The sequence below is a fragment of the Lolium rigidum genome, chromosome 4 (assembly GCF_022539505.1).
Source record: "Lolium rigidum isolate FL_2022 chromosome 4, APGP_CSIRO_Lrig_0.1, whole genome shotgun sequence".
NCBI classification, from domain to species: Eukaryota; Viridiplantae; Streptophyta; class Magnoliopsida; order Poales; family Poaceae; genus Lolium; species Lolium rigidum.
The window spans coordinates 265,394,759-265,409,261 of NC_061511.1; the positions used below are offsets into that span (position 1 = coordinate 265,394,759).

General features: G+C 48.5%; 1 protein-coding gene across 1 annotated transcript; it reads left to right on the forward strand.

Moving 5' to 3' along the window:
• Window positions 1–2,518: 2,518 nt before the first annotated feature.
• Window positions 2,519–7,283, forward strand: LOC124707667 (protein MALE DISCOVERER 1-like). Its single transcript, XM_047239329.1, has 9 exons — window positions 2,519–2,973; window positions 3,104–3,239; window positions 3,822–3,893; window positions 4,501–4,644; window positions 4,731–4,850; window positions 5,478–5,908; window positions 6,067–6,257; window positions 6,336–6,468; window positions 6,562–7,283. Exons 1-9 carry the CDS (start codon window positions 2,877–2,879, stop codon window positions 7,125–7,127), a joined length of 1,890 nt encoding a protein of 629 aa, XP_047095285.1. The 5' UTR covers window positions 2,519–2,876; the 3' UTR covers window positions 7,128–7,283.
• The last annotated feature ends 7,220 nt before the right edge of the window (window positions 7,284–14,503 follow it).

Here is a 14,503-nt window from a genome sequence, read left to right on the forward strand (position 1 = left end):
CTGGGGGACGGGACTCTCGTTCCGGCACGCCGCCGGGACGGGGAAGTGCCCCCGGAAGGCTCCTCCATCGACACCACCGCCATCTCCATCAACGCTGCTGTCTCCCATGAGGAGGGAGTAGTTCTCCATCGAGGCTCGGGGCAGTACCGGTAGCTATGTGGTTCATCTCTCTCCTATGTACTTCAATACAATAATCTCATGAGCTGCCTTACATGATTGAGATTCATATGATGATGCTTGTAATCTAGATATCGTTATGCTAGTCAAGTGAATTTTACTTATGTGATCTCCGGAGACTCCTTGTCCCACGTGTGTAAAGGTGACAGTGTGTGCACCGTGTGGGTCTCTTAGGCTATATTTCACAGAATACTTATTCATTGTTGAATGGCATAGTGAGGTGCTTATTTATATCTCTTTATGATTGCAATGTGTTTTGTATCACAATTTATCTATGTGCTACTCTAGTGATGTTATTAAAGTAGTTTTATTCCTCCTGCACGTGTGTAAAGGTGACGAGTGTGTGCATCCGTGTTAGTACTTGGCGTAGGCTATGATTATGATTTCTTGTAGATTATGAAGTTAACTATTGCTATGATGGTATTGATGTGATCTATTCCTCCTACATAGTGTGAAGGTGACGAGTGTGCATGCTATGTTAGTACTTGGTTTAGTCGTATTGATCTTTCATGCACTCTAAGGTTATTTAAATATGAACATTGAATTGTGGAGCTTGTTAACTCCGGCATTGAGGGTTCGTGTAATCCTACGCAATGGTGTTCATCATCCAACAAGAGTGTAGAGTATGCATTTATCTATTACGTTATGTGATCAATGTTGAGAGTGTCCACTAGTGAAAGTCTGATCCCTAGGCCTTGTTCCTAAATATCGCTATCGTTGCTTGTTTCTTGTTTTCTTGCGTTACTACTGCTTGTTTACTGTCCTGGGCAAAGCACTTTTCTGGTGTCGTTGCTACTTATTCATACCACCTGTATTTCACTATCTCTTCGCCGAACTAGTGCACCTATTTGGTGTGTTGGGGACACAAGAGACTTCTTGCTTTGTGGTTGCAAGGTTGCATGAGAGGGATATCTTTGACCTCTTCCTCCTCGAGTTCGATAAACCTTGGGTGATCCACTTAAGGGAAACTTGCTGCTGTTCTACAAACCTCTACTCTTGGAGGCCCAACACTGTCTACAAGAATAGAAGCACCCGTAGACATCAAGCTATTTTCTGGCGCCGTTGCCGGGGACGAATCAAGACACTCCATCAAGCCCGTCAACCGCCATTAAACCTCCCACGTCAACCACGCGCCAGTTGTGGACAGCAGGGGTCGAGGAGGTTGTCAGAGGCTTGCTTTGGAGGTGACAAGGGCTGTTTGCTTCTCCGGTGCTCTGGCACGGCACCGGGTGGCCGTCGCTGGTGGCCTCCCTCCAGATCCGTGGTGGATCTGGATCTGGAGCTCTTCAGTGACGCAACCCTTTGATAAGGTGCCTAGGAATCATCAGTCGAAGAAGAAGGTGGCCTCTCTGCTCCCTTGGCCGGCCATGGTGGTGGGGGAGGGGCGTAGAGGTAAGTTGAGGTGTGGTTTCCGACCTGACCGGTCGTGGTGGTGATGGGGACGGAGTTGCAGATCAGTTCTTGCTCTTTCTTTCTTCCTGATGATGATGTACTTGTCGCTGCTGGTCCCTCTCTCGATCCCTCATACCCCATGGTGGTGGTGTGAGCTCGGGATTGGTGTGCTGCCGGTGATGGTTTCTCTTTGGAGCTCATCTCCGACGTCTCTAAGGCGGCTTCCGTCTTCACGTCGGACTCAAAGGCAGTAGGGCTGCCGCTCCGATGCTGCTTGCTCTGGCTGTCGGTGTTCTACTCGGCTTCGTCTCCAAGTGGCTTGTTCCCCGGAGATGCAGCTGCAGACCGTCGTCGGAGCTGGAACTGGAGGAAGAAGACGATGGAGGACTTGATTGCGTGTCGAGTTTTATCTAGGGTCTTCTTTGCTATTTGTTTTGGACCCCTGTGTAATTCTTTGTAATCATAGGGTCTGTTTGTACTCCAGGTTTTTAATTAGCAGCTTTGATCGGGTGTGTTCACCCGGCGCTTGTTCAAAAAAAGAAAAACTGAGGGAGCTCATCTAACCACACTTGGCCACAAAGGGATAATGTTAGACTGATTTTCTCGGAACAAGGCTACTATGCTCTTTTTTTTGTTTTTGTTTTTGACATAAAGGCTACTATGCTCTTGTGTCGTTGTCGCACGTTCAATCCACGTTCCGTTCCAACAACCATTCCATCCTATTGACCTCCCTCTGCCTCTGCACAGAAAAAAAAAACACAATACACTGAACAAGTCAAAATCATACCCCAATCGGATATGCACACATTATTTTCTACACTGTATAGCCGCTTGGATCTTCTGTGGACCGACCGAGCCGAGCGGCCGCCGCCATTTCCCTCTCAGTCCGTTTGAACCATTCCATTCCTCCCCTCCCCCGCGTGCGCTTCCACGCCACCACCACTACGCGTCCCTCCCACCGTCGTCATCGCCACCACCATTCACACCGCTTCTCCCTGTTCGTCACCGCTGATAGCAACTAAGCAGCACTACTTTTCTCCGGATTCTCGCGGCAGCGGCGCGATTTGGTCGCTCTTTGCTCCCCGGGGTCTTGATTCTTTCCCGGCGGCTGTTCCGCTGGTTTGTTTCCCTCCCCGCGCTTAATCCGCTCCGCGTTCTCCGCCCCAGTCAGCCCGCGTTCTAGTCTCGAGTCGCCCGAGCGCGCGCGCAGGAAGGAAGATCCGAACTACCGATCTCCGTGCAACAACTTCTCGGACGAACCGCGCGAGCGCGAGCGCGGCGGGCGTTCTCTCGAAGCTGCTTCAGCCATGGGGAACTGCGGGCGGAGAGGCCCACCGGCGGCGCTGTGCCTCCTGCTCTGCTTCCTGCTGGGGTTCGAGCCGTGCGCGGCCCTGAGCCACGAAGGTACCGGCCGGAATCGGCGATTCTTCTTCTTCTTCTTCGGTCGCCGCCTTCTTCTCGGCGGCGGTTACTGTCGCCCGACACCTCAGTCGGTTTGACCTCTGCTTAGGGTTTTGCGTGCTGGATTTCGCAGGTCTCGCGCTCCTCAGGTTCAGGGAGACGGTGGAGGCCGATCCGTCTGGCGCTCTGGCGGGTTGGGATGGGGCGGACGCTAGCCCCTGTTCCTGGTTCGGCGTGGCGTGCTCGGAGGATGGGCGGGTCCTAGGCCTGTAAGTTGTTGCCCTTTTGCACCCGCAAAATATTGAACGCGAAATTCCCTTTATCGTTTCTACCTTTGTGGACGAAATCAATCAACGCCTGAATTCAACTGTTCTGTAGGAAACAGAGAGCAATCTTATACGAGTACTTTACTTGTTTATTAGGTAGGATATTTCTTTTCCTATTTGTGGTCATTAGAAGAAGAATCATAGTATGTCCTCTTGCATCGTTGGAAGGATGGTTGGCATTTTCTTCTTCTAAAATAAGACGTTCCAACTGCATTTATTAGGGAGCATCCTTCTTTCGATTTTGACAATTTTGCTGATCATCCTGATAGAGAGAAAGAGGACCCTTAACAAATTTGGCTGTGGAACATCAGCTTATCTGTTTGTGGGCACATTTTATTGAACATCTGGTTCCATTGACATGCAGGGGCTGTTTAGTATAGGATGCACACCTTATGCAGCTACGTTTGCTCCCGCTACAAGTAGCCAATATTTTTTAATGCTTCATGTTTGCAACATCTCCCTGCGTTCTGATTGGTCAGATGTATGCCCATGTTTCGCCTAATTTTGTGTGTCCACTTGTTCTAGGAACTTGGCAAATCTTGGTCTCAAGGGCATGTTACCTCCGGAGATTGGGCAGCTTACTTCTATGCAGTCTCTGTAAGCATATTCTGCACTTCCTTCAATAATATTATTTTGGTACACCTTGTTTTTTTCTTGCCAGGAAACACTTGGGTTTTGAGGATACTCTGATAGCATTTGACATTTCTGAAACTACCACTGAATCAGAATCATTTTGTACTTCGATTGAGGATTCAGGATTTTATGTAGCGCGCATGCTCTCTTGATGAGGCTTATCACCTTCTTTCGAGCTTTCAATTTGTGCACGTCAGTTAGCATGTTGTATAGTCTTTCTTGGAATCTAGTTGGATACAGGACATGTGTTTTTTGTTGAATCTAAGGGACTTCTGAGAATATCATAGTGGTGAGGGGTGTGGAATAGTTTATCAGATATCATTTTTTGATAGGGAATTCGTGTATATGATTGTTTGATAAGAAATGGTCTCGGAATTACTAACTGAATAAATATGATCTTCCTATTATTACTAGAATATCTGTTGAATTATATATGTCCATTCAGGCATTCACGGAGAAAGCATCTTATATCTACAGATATATTATTTTTGTTTATGTTATGTACTTTTGTTACTTGTGAAATGGTGTTTTCTTCAAATTATTCTGATATATTTTTCATCCATCCGTACAGCATACTGCACAAGAACTTTTTCTATGGTATTATCCCTACAGAGATAGGAGATTTACGGGAGCTGAAGGTGTTAGATCTGGGGTACAATAACTTCAATGGACCAATTCCATCAGAGCTAGTAAACATTTTATCCCTGGAGTTCATGTGAGTGAGATTTTTGATATGCTTTTTTTTTTTTTCCATCTCACTTTAACTTCAAAACTTGACTAACTTGACTACTTGAATTACAGCTTTCTTAAAGGAAACAGACTTCATGGCGGATTACCTTCTGAATTTAATGAGCTCATCAGTCTGTGCGAGTCTCAGATTTACCAAGACAGGACTTTGTCAAATAGGATGTCCACTGCAAGGTCTGTCCAAGGCTCTAAGCTGCTTCTGCTCTCATATGTGACTGTTAAACTTGCTATCATGCAAAGATTGAGTTGAAGTTCAAATCAAGCAGGTGTTAGGGCAGCTTGATTTCGATTTAAAAAAAACCTACAGCCACATGATGTCAATGATATCAGAAATATTAAAAAAAATTATCTGTTTCAACTTAAGAAATGTTAGGGAAAGCCAAACTTCTTTTAGAAACTGTCCCTCTGCAAAAATTGTTGTAAATTACATTCCAGTCTTTAGTAGCAGTCTAAGGCTACCACAATGTGACAAATGGATGTATGGCTGCTGAATGTACCTTTACTTGACCATCAGTAAGGCACTAAGGCAGTGATTATGAAAACCAATGTAGATATTTTGTCACGAGGACTAATTATATAACGTATCTTTGGAGTTCAGTACTTTAGTCTATGGCACGAGACACCATTACTCGTTTAGTAGGTATACTTGTTTTGGTCTATAAAGTGTTCGTGATGGATGAAACTTTCATTAAATGTCTTTTGGTTAGGATTATCTACGAAGGACAACGTGCAAATTTTACTGCTTCTTTGCTTGAATTTTTTACTACGCTTGTTTCCCCTAACAGTCAGTTATTTATGTAGGAGCAAGGAGAATTCTACAATCAGAAGACTTCTACTAAGCAAACAAAAACATTCCCCAAAGAACGAGATGCTTGGTTCTGAAAATTCTGTATTTGAACCATCAGATGTTACCCCTTTTTTCTCAATCGAATATCCCCCCGAGAGTCCAACACGGCCACATTTGCGGAATGGCCCAACTCGACCAAGTCCTCCACTGGCACCACCACCCCATTCTGAATCTGTTCCTTCTGTTGCCCCTCCTCTATCTCCCAACGTAGACCAAACCGCAAGCCAAAAGAGACGAGCATATGCATTAATAGGAGCAGCGATTTTTTCTGTGGTTCTATCCTTGTCAGCTGCAATATTTCTTTGCTACCGCCGTAGGAATACTAGCAGTGTTGTGCCCTTGTCTTCAAGTAGGCAATTGCAGACCGAGACCACTATCCTGGGAGGTTAGTATGCTGATGGATTTGCTTTTTCTTGATTTATTGTTTATTAAATATTCGTAGTAAACTGCCTTCATTTGATTTTGTCATATTTTGCAGTAGTGTCTGTTTCTTTTAACGCATGCAACAGAAATTTAGAGTCAACTACTAACTTCTGTTTACAGGCATAACTTCGTTCAGACGGTCAGAACTCGAAACAGCCTGTGAAGATTTCAGCAATGTAATTGGTACACTACCTGGATGTACATTGTATAAAGGAACCCTCCCATGCGGAGCGGAAATAGCTGTCGTGTCTACATTGATAAAATATGCCTACGGGTGGTCTCCTACAGCTGAAGCACAATTCAGGAATAAGGTATGTAGCTGTTCTTTCTGTTTAATTGTTTTGTCATGCTGTAAGAGTCTCTAACATAGATATGATGTGGTATTCTAGGTTGAAACCTTGTCGCAAGTGAACCACAAGAATTTTGTGAAACTTTTGGGTTACTGTGAAGATGAAGAACCATTCACCCGGATGATGGTGTTTGAATATGTTTCAAATGGATCACTATTTGAGCACTTGCATGGTAAGCATTCCCAACTTCATTTTGTTATTCTTCTAGCCAAGATCACTCATGGTCTTATTATTAATTAATAAAATCGATACATTTCTGTTGCAGTTAAAGAGGCGGAGCATTTGGATTGGCAGGCACGCGTACGGATATTGATGGGAGTAATATACTGTGTGAAGCACTTGTACCAGGAGATTCCTCCTATGATCCTAAGAAATCTAGACTCTTCATGCATATACCTGACTGAAGACAACGCTGCAAAGATTTCAGACGATAGTTTTGGCGGTGACAAGAGAGACAGCGAAGATGAATTCGATGAGCCTGAGGAGTGCGCCATAGTGTATAAGTTTGCCTTGCTTCTGCTTGAGACGATCTCTGGAAGGCGTCCGTTTTCCAATGATAACGGGCTCTTGATTCTGTGGGCACACCGTTACCTCACTGGTGAAAAGCCCTTGTTGGATATGGTGGATCCAACACTCAAATCAGTCCCCGAGGAGCAGGTCAGAGCACTCACAGAGCTGGTAAAATTGTGCATAAATGATAACCCCTGGCTGAGACCGACAGTGGCAGAGGTAACCAGATGGATGCAAGAGATCACTGGGTTTTCTGAAGATCATTCGACCCCAAGGAACAGCGCATTGTGGTGGGCTGAAATTGAAATCCTCACGTCATAGAGAAATATATACTAGTCCATTGTGGAATTGTTTTGCAGAAATTCGGCAGTAGTAATACTGTCTACTGACAGAAGGAACATAGAAAATTGTACAGTTTGGTGTTCTTACTCTTTAGGCAGGGCATGCAGTTGTACAGATATGCCTGCAGTGCACTCACCATTCTTTCATTCTTTAGCATTACCTCCGTTCCGAAATACAAGACTTTTTAGCTTTCTAAAAAGGCTTATATTTCGAAAAGGACGTAGTACATCCTTTTCTTTTCTCTTTGAAATGAAATTCCCTAGGAAATCCTGGAGAGCTTGTACAGTTGAAGGATATGCCAGACAATTGTGAATAAAGTGAACAAAATATATGTTTGCAGAGTTTCCTACATTGGAGTATTCTGTTTCAACAGTCAAGAGAACACAGATACTTCGGCAACGAATTAATGGTTTATTGTACTCCCTCAGTTCCGAATTGGATGCGCAGATTTGTTTAGCATCTATAGCATGTCTAGATGCGACATGTAATTTGGGACAGAGGGAGTAGATCATATGGCACTTGAAGAAAGTTGAAAAAATATATATGTGCAGTTTTTGGCTCGTGCTGGTCATAAAAACCTCCTCATCTTTTGTTATTCACAGTATCGCTCCCGCGTGCGTGACGGAGCCACGACTCGGACGGCGGCGTCAGCTGTGGCATCCTACCGGACGTTGAGTGCAGCTGCAGCGTCGAGGACGCCGCCTTGCCGCTCCTCCTCTCCCTGCTCATCATCCTCGGGCTGTTGCCGCCGCCGCCGCCATCTGTGGCCGAACGCGCCAGCCTGCTTAGAGCCTTCCTTGCGTCGGCGCAGTACCTCCTGCTCGTGCCGATGATCGACATGCCCAGCCCGGGACCGCCGGGGCTCGACCACCCCCTGCGCCCACTGCCGCTCATCTTCTCCTCGTACCAGTGCGACAGGTCGCCGTCGTCTGGCCCGCTGTCCTTAACCAGCACGCCGCCGGGCGTGCTGCCCCGGTGAGGAGTCCGGGAACGCGCCGGGCTCCACGGGAACCCGCAGAACACCGGCTTCACGCTCCAGGGGAAGAGCACCACGAACCCGCACGCCCTCGGAGACGTATCATCGTCGTCTCGCGCCTCCTCGTCGTGCTGCGCCTGCCCTGCGTTCTGCTGCGGCGGCGTGTGCGTGTCGTCATCCCAGCTATCCTCCCGCTGGAGAGCGGGGACGTGGTGCTCGCAGGAGGGGGCGCGGCACAGCGTGTGCACGTCGCGCTCGCCCCTGGCGTGGGCCGGCGCCACATCCTCGTCGTCGTGCTTGGAGCGGCGCGCGCCGCGGCCTCGGCGCGGGGACTTGTTCGCGCGCTTCTCCGTAGACGTGGTGGCGATGGCGTTGGCCGCAGGGAGGAACCGGTCCATGATGAAGCTCGACAGGCGGCGCGACGCGCCGCCGCCGTCGACGGAGCTCAGGCGAGCGGAGAGCGTGGCGAGCCGGTCGGACGACGAGATCCTGTCGAGCGCGTCGGAGAAGGCGTCGTCCTCGCTGCCGCCGCCGCCGTTGTCGTCGCTGCTCGTCGCGTCGGTTGTCGCGTTGCCGTTGCCGTAGTACGCCCGGGCGTGGCACGGCGTGCCCATGCCAATGCCGCCGCGGCACCGCCCCGGCGGCGGCCTCGGGGGCAGCACCTCTCCGCCGAACGCGCTGGCGCTGCGGGCCTTGGGCACGCCCGGGGAGCTCTCCCAGGAGAAGGGCACGTGCGTGCGCTGCGGCGACGCGGCGCGCGCGCTGCGCGGCGTGCCGGCTGCCGACCCGCAGCACGAGCGGCGCGGCGTGGGGAGTGGCGAGTCGAGCAGCTGCGCCACGACGTGCCCGTCGCTCGGCCTGCGCCGCCGCCGGCCCTGACGCTGCTGATCCTGCTCCCCGGAGGCGCTCCTTGTCGTGACGATCTCCATGCCGGCGAGCGAGCTGGCCCAGTCGCCAGCCGAGTAGGCAACCACCGCTGCTACTACCGCGACGCGCCGGCGCTGCAGTGCATGCAACAGTGGTGCACGGCCGAGTAGTGTACGATCGCGGGCGCGTATAAAAGGCGGCGTAGGGAGGTGGTTGTCGGCGCGATGGAGCTCACCGGCAAAGGCGACGCGACGCTAGTGGTTGAGCTGTAGTTGGTTCGGCCGGCGTGCGGCCGCGTAGGGAGCTCTGTCGCTCTACTTCTCGTGATGCTGTTTATAGCCTCCATTGAGGTTGCCGAAAGGGAAGGGAGCCAAACGGAGCCGCGCTTCCGGTGGAAACTTTAGGCCCTCTTTTATTGTTCGTGGAATTCTTGCGTAATTTGCTTCAAATTTCTTTGTTCTGTGATGGCCCTATACGCTTCATTTTCTTTCGCAGGATGCTATAGTCATATTAGGCACAATATTTACAAGATCGGCGTAGAGTTTTTTTTTTTTTGAGAGAATTCAGCACTTTATTGATCAAATAACATCAATACAAAGTTTCTCACGGATGCACTCCGGAGCAAAAACACGAAAGTAAACACTACCACAAAGTTCAGCTCGACGAGCTAGGATATGTGCTGAATTATTACACAACCGACTAACATGACGAAACGTCACCGACGAGAACAGGCGAGCAAGGGTTTTTATATCCTCGATCACCACTCCAATCAGGGACCTATCCCTCCCAGGGGTCTTGATCCGCTGAATCACCGACAAACAATTGGACAGAAGAATGATCTTGTCCAAATCTTCATCTCGAGCAAGGGCGACTGCACATCTCACCGCGTGTGCTTCTGCTATTTCTGGCGTCATGATCTGATTATGAACCTGACTAAGAGCAGTCAGGAAATCACCTTTGTGGCTCCTGATCACCACGCCAACCCCTATCCGAGACGAAGGAATGAACAAAGCTGCATCAACATTAACAACAGCAGTACCTTCCGGTGGCGGAGACCAAACTGGAACTGAAGGAGAAGTCTCACGTCTTTGGCTGGTAGGCTGTTTGAAGAGGTGCAGCATGATCATATCAATATATGCCATAATCTGTTCAGCAAGGCTACGAGGATGCTTCAACTGTTCATCATTACGAACCGCGTTCCGAGCATCCCAGATGTGCCAAATAGTCACCGTCATCGTGACCAGAGCTTTATCATCAGCTCTTCCCAAGAGGTCAAAGACCCAAGCCTTGGCTGTAGTGAAGCCGCGCCTAGCAATCTGACATGGGAACTTACCCTTCACCGCGTGCCAGACCTCCCTAGCGTAAGGGCAGAAGAGCGAGTATGCTCCACTTGTTCTTCTCGGCCACAGAAGACACACGCCCGAAGCAGGAATCCGACGGCGAAGTAGTTGCGTGCCCGACGGTAGCGGTCATGGGCGAAGCGCCATAGGTTTATCTTCATCTTCCACGGCACCTGAATATTCCGGAGTTTCTTCCGGCGCATGGACTCCTCCGTGAGGTCGGAAGGAATGCCGTGACCTGATCGGCTAGCGCTTGCGAAGGAACTGGTGCGTCCTTGCAAGGTTGTATGCGGAGCGCACCGTATATACCCCAAAGCGAGCATGCGGCCACGACATAAAATCATCTCCACCATGATGTCCCAGAGGAATCGCCAAGATCTTCTCGGCCACCGGATCAGCAAAGAACCGCCTGATTATATCCTCCTTCCAAGACATAGAAACAGGGTCCAGAAGAGTAGCCACTGAGGCGTCCGCGGGTAGCGGTATCAGAGTAGACAAGCCTTCCGAGGCGACCCCTGGGATCCAGTTATCTGTTAAGATCCTCGTGTTCTCCCCGTTGCCAATGCCCCATCTCACACCCTGGACCAGAAGTTCCTTCCCAAATAGAATGCTACGCCAAGTAAAGGAAGAGGTACGAGGTTGTGCAGCATTCCAGAAATTGGTGTCTGGGTAATACCGTCCCTTCAGGACACGAGCACACAAGGTATCAGGTTCAGTTAGGAGGTGCCAACACTGTCGTCCTAACATTGCCTTGTTGAAGAGGACCATGTCACGAAAACCCATCCCTCCAAAGGATTTGGGTGTAGATAGCCAATCCCATGATTTCCAGTGCATTTTCTTCTTCCCATCCTCAATCCCCCACCAGAAATTTGCAATCGCCTTCCTGATGGTTGAACATACACCCACCGGCACTTGAAAGCAGCTCATAATGTACGTAGAGATGGCCTGAATCACCGCTTTGATCAAGGTCTCTTTCCCCGAGCGAGACAACGGCCTGTCCGAATAGGTGTTGAGTCTCTTCCATGATCTATCCGACAGGAAGCGGAAACAGCCAATGGGAGCCCTGCCCACCTCCGTAGGCATACCAAGGTAGGACTCCTGAAGTGCTTCATTCCGAACACCAAGTTGATCCATGACAGAATTTTTGACCACATGTCCACAGTGATTGCCGAAGAAAATCGTGGACTTGTCAAGGTTTATCTTCTGCCCCGACCCTTCACAGTATAGTTTCAGAGTGGCCTGTAGGGCATCAACACTCATCTCGGTCACCGCGGGCGAAGAAGATGCTATCATCGGCAAACGAAGGTGAGAGATGGCTGGACCCGATCGGCCATTACGAATACCTTGTAACTGTCCTGCCTCCTCCTGTTGATGCAATAAGCATGATAAACCCTCCGTGCAGAGCAGAAACAGATAGGGGCTAATGGGGTCCCCTTGTCTTATACCACGGGTGGGTATCACTGGTTTTGTGAGATCACCATTGACTTTCACTGCATAGCGAACCATAGTGACACATCTCATGACCGATGAAATCCAAGCCGGGGCAAACCCGAGCTTCACCAAACAGCCATGTAGATAGCTCCATTCCACTCTATCATAAGCTTTCATCATATCAATCTTGAGAGCGAAAAAAGGTTTCTTCGCCCTTTGCTTCTTGATAGTGTGGAGGCATTCATAGGCAATTAAGGCATTATCAGTAATCAATCTGCCTGGGACGAAGGAACTTTGCTCCTCGGAGATAATGACTCGGAAGAATGAGCTTCGGACGATTAGCCAACACCTTAGATGCAATTTTATATAGCACATTGCAAAGGCTAATTGGACGGAAATTTTTCAAATTGTCCGGGTTAGTTACCTTGGGGATTAGGACGATGATGGAGTCACATAATCCTTCAGGGATCACCTCCCCTTCCAAAAAGCCCCTGACAGCCGAGCATATTTCATGGTCGATAAGGTTCCAGTGGGTTTGGTAAAAAAGGGCGGGAAATCCATCCGGCCCTGGTGCCTTTGTAGGGCCCATTTGGAACAAAGCAATTTTAATCTCTTCGTTGGAGTAAGGTTTGCATAGATCCGAGTTCATCTCATTGATACGTCTCCGACGTATCGATAATTTCTTATGTTCTATGCCATATTATTGATGATACCTACATGTTTTATGCACACTTTATGTCATATTCGTGCATTTTCTGGAACTAACCTATTAACAAGATGCCGAAGTGCCGGTTCTGTTTCTGCTGTTTTTGGTTTCGGAAATCCTAGTAACGAAATATTCTCGGAATTGGACGAAACGAAGACCCGGGGGCCTATTTTTCCACGGAGCTTCCGGAAGACCGAAGAACATACGAAGTGGGGCCACGAGGTGGCGACACCACAAGGCGGCGCGGCCAAGGGGGCCGCGCCGCCCTATGGTGTGGGCCCCTCGTCGGGCCCCCGACTCTGCCCTTCCGCCTACTTAAAGCCTCCGTCGCGAAACCCCCGAGGCGAAAAACCACGATACGGAAAACCTTGCGAGACGCCGCCGCCGCCGATCCCATCTCGGGGGATTCCGGGAGATCTCCTCCGGCACCTCGCCGGAGAGGGGATTCATCTCCCGGAGGACTCTACACCGCCATGGTCGCCTCCGGAGTGATGAGTGAGTAGCTCACCCCTGGACTATGGGTCCATAGCGGTAGCTAGATGGTTGTCTTCTCCTCATTGTGCTTCATTGTTGGATCTTGTGAGCTGCCTAACATGATCAAGATCATCTATCCGTAATACTCTATGTTGTGTTTGTCGGGATCCGATGGATAGAGAATACCATGTCATGTTAATTATCAAGTTATTACATATGTGTTGTTTATGATCTTGCATGCTCTCCGTTACTAGTAGAGGCTCGGCCAAGTTTTTACTCTTAACTCCAAGAGGGAGTATTTATGCTCGATAGTGGGTTCATGCCCGCATTGACACCTGGGACGAGTGACAGAAAGTTCTAAGGTTGTGTTGTGCTTGTTGCCACTAGGGATAAAACATTGGCGCTATATCCGAGGATGTAGTTGTTGATTACATTACGCACCATACTTAATGCAATTGTCACGTTGCTTTGCAACTTAATACTGGAGGGGGTTCGGATGATAACTCTGAAGGTGGACTTTTTAGGCATAGATGCGGTTGGATGGCGGTCTATGTACTTTGTCGTAATGCCCAATTAAATCTCACTATACTTATCATGTCATGTATGTGCATTGTTATGCCCTCTCTATTTGTTAATTGCCCGACTGTAATTTGTTCACCCAACATGCTTTTATCTTATGGGAGAGACACCTCTAGTGAGCTGTGGACCCCGGTCCATTCTTTAATCTTGAAATACAAATCTGCTGCAATACTTGTTTTTACTATTTTCTCTGCAAACAATTATCTTCCACACAATACGGTTAATCCTTTGTTACAGCAAGCCGGTGAGATTGACAACCTCACTGTTTCGTTGGGGCAAAGTACTTTGGTTGTGTTGTGCAGGTTCCACGTTGGCGCCGGAATCTCTGGTGTTGCGCCGCACTACATCCCGCCGCCATCAACCTTCAACGTGCTTCTTGGCTCCTCCTGGTTCGATAAACCTTGGTTTCTTTCTGAGGGAAAACTTGCTGCTGTGCGCATCATACCTTCCTCTTGGGGTTGCCCAACGAACGTGTGAAATACACGCCATCAAGCTCTTTTCTGGCGCCGTTGCCGGGGAACTGAAGAAAAGTTACACCACAAAGATTTTCAACTCCCACGTCAACTACACGCCGGCAACTCTTTTTCGGCGCCGTTGCCGAGGAGATCAAGACACTGCTGCAAGGGGAGTCTCCACTTCTCAATCTCTTTACTTTGTTTTTGTCTTGCTTTATTTTATTTACTACTTTGTTTGCTGCACTTATATCAAAACACAAAAAAATTAGTTGCTAGTTTTACTTTATTTACTGTCTTGTTTGCTATATCAGAAAACACAAAAAAATTAGTTTACTTGCATTTACTTTATCTAGTTTGCTTTATTTACTACTGCTAAAATGGCTACCCCTGAAAATACTAAGTTGTGTGACTTCACTAGCACAAATAATAATGATTTCTTATGCACACCTATTGCTCCACCTGCTACTACAGCATAATTCTTTGAAATTAAACCTGCTTTACTAAATCTTGTTATGCGAGAGCAATTT

What these genes read in the sequence shown, in the direction of transcription:
- LOC124707667 (XM_047239329.1), top strand. Translation starts at nt 2,877, where the DNA reads ATGGGGAACTGCGGGCGGAGAGGCCCACCGGCGGCGCTGTGCCTCCTG. An exon ending in GATGGGCGGGTCCTAGGCCT is followed by an intron (nt 3,240 to 3,821) that starts GTAAGTTGTTGC and finishes CACTTGTTCTAG; the next exon opens with GAACTTGGCAAATCTTGGTC. An exon ending in AATAGGATGTCCACTGCAAG is followed by an intron (nt 4,851 to 5,477) that starts GTCTGTCCAAGG and finishes TTATTTATGTAG; the next exon opens with GAGCAAGGAGAATTCTACAA.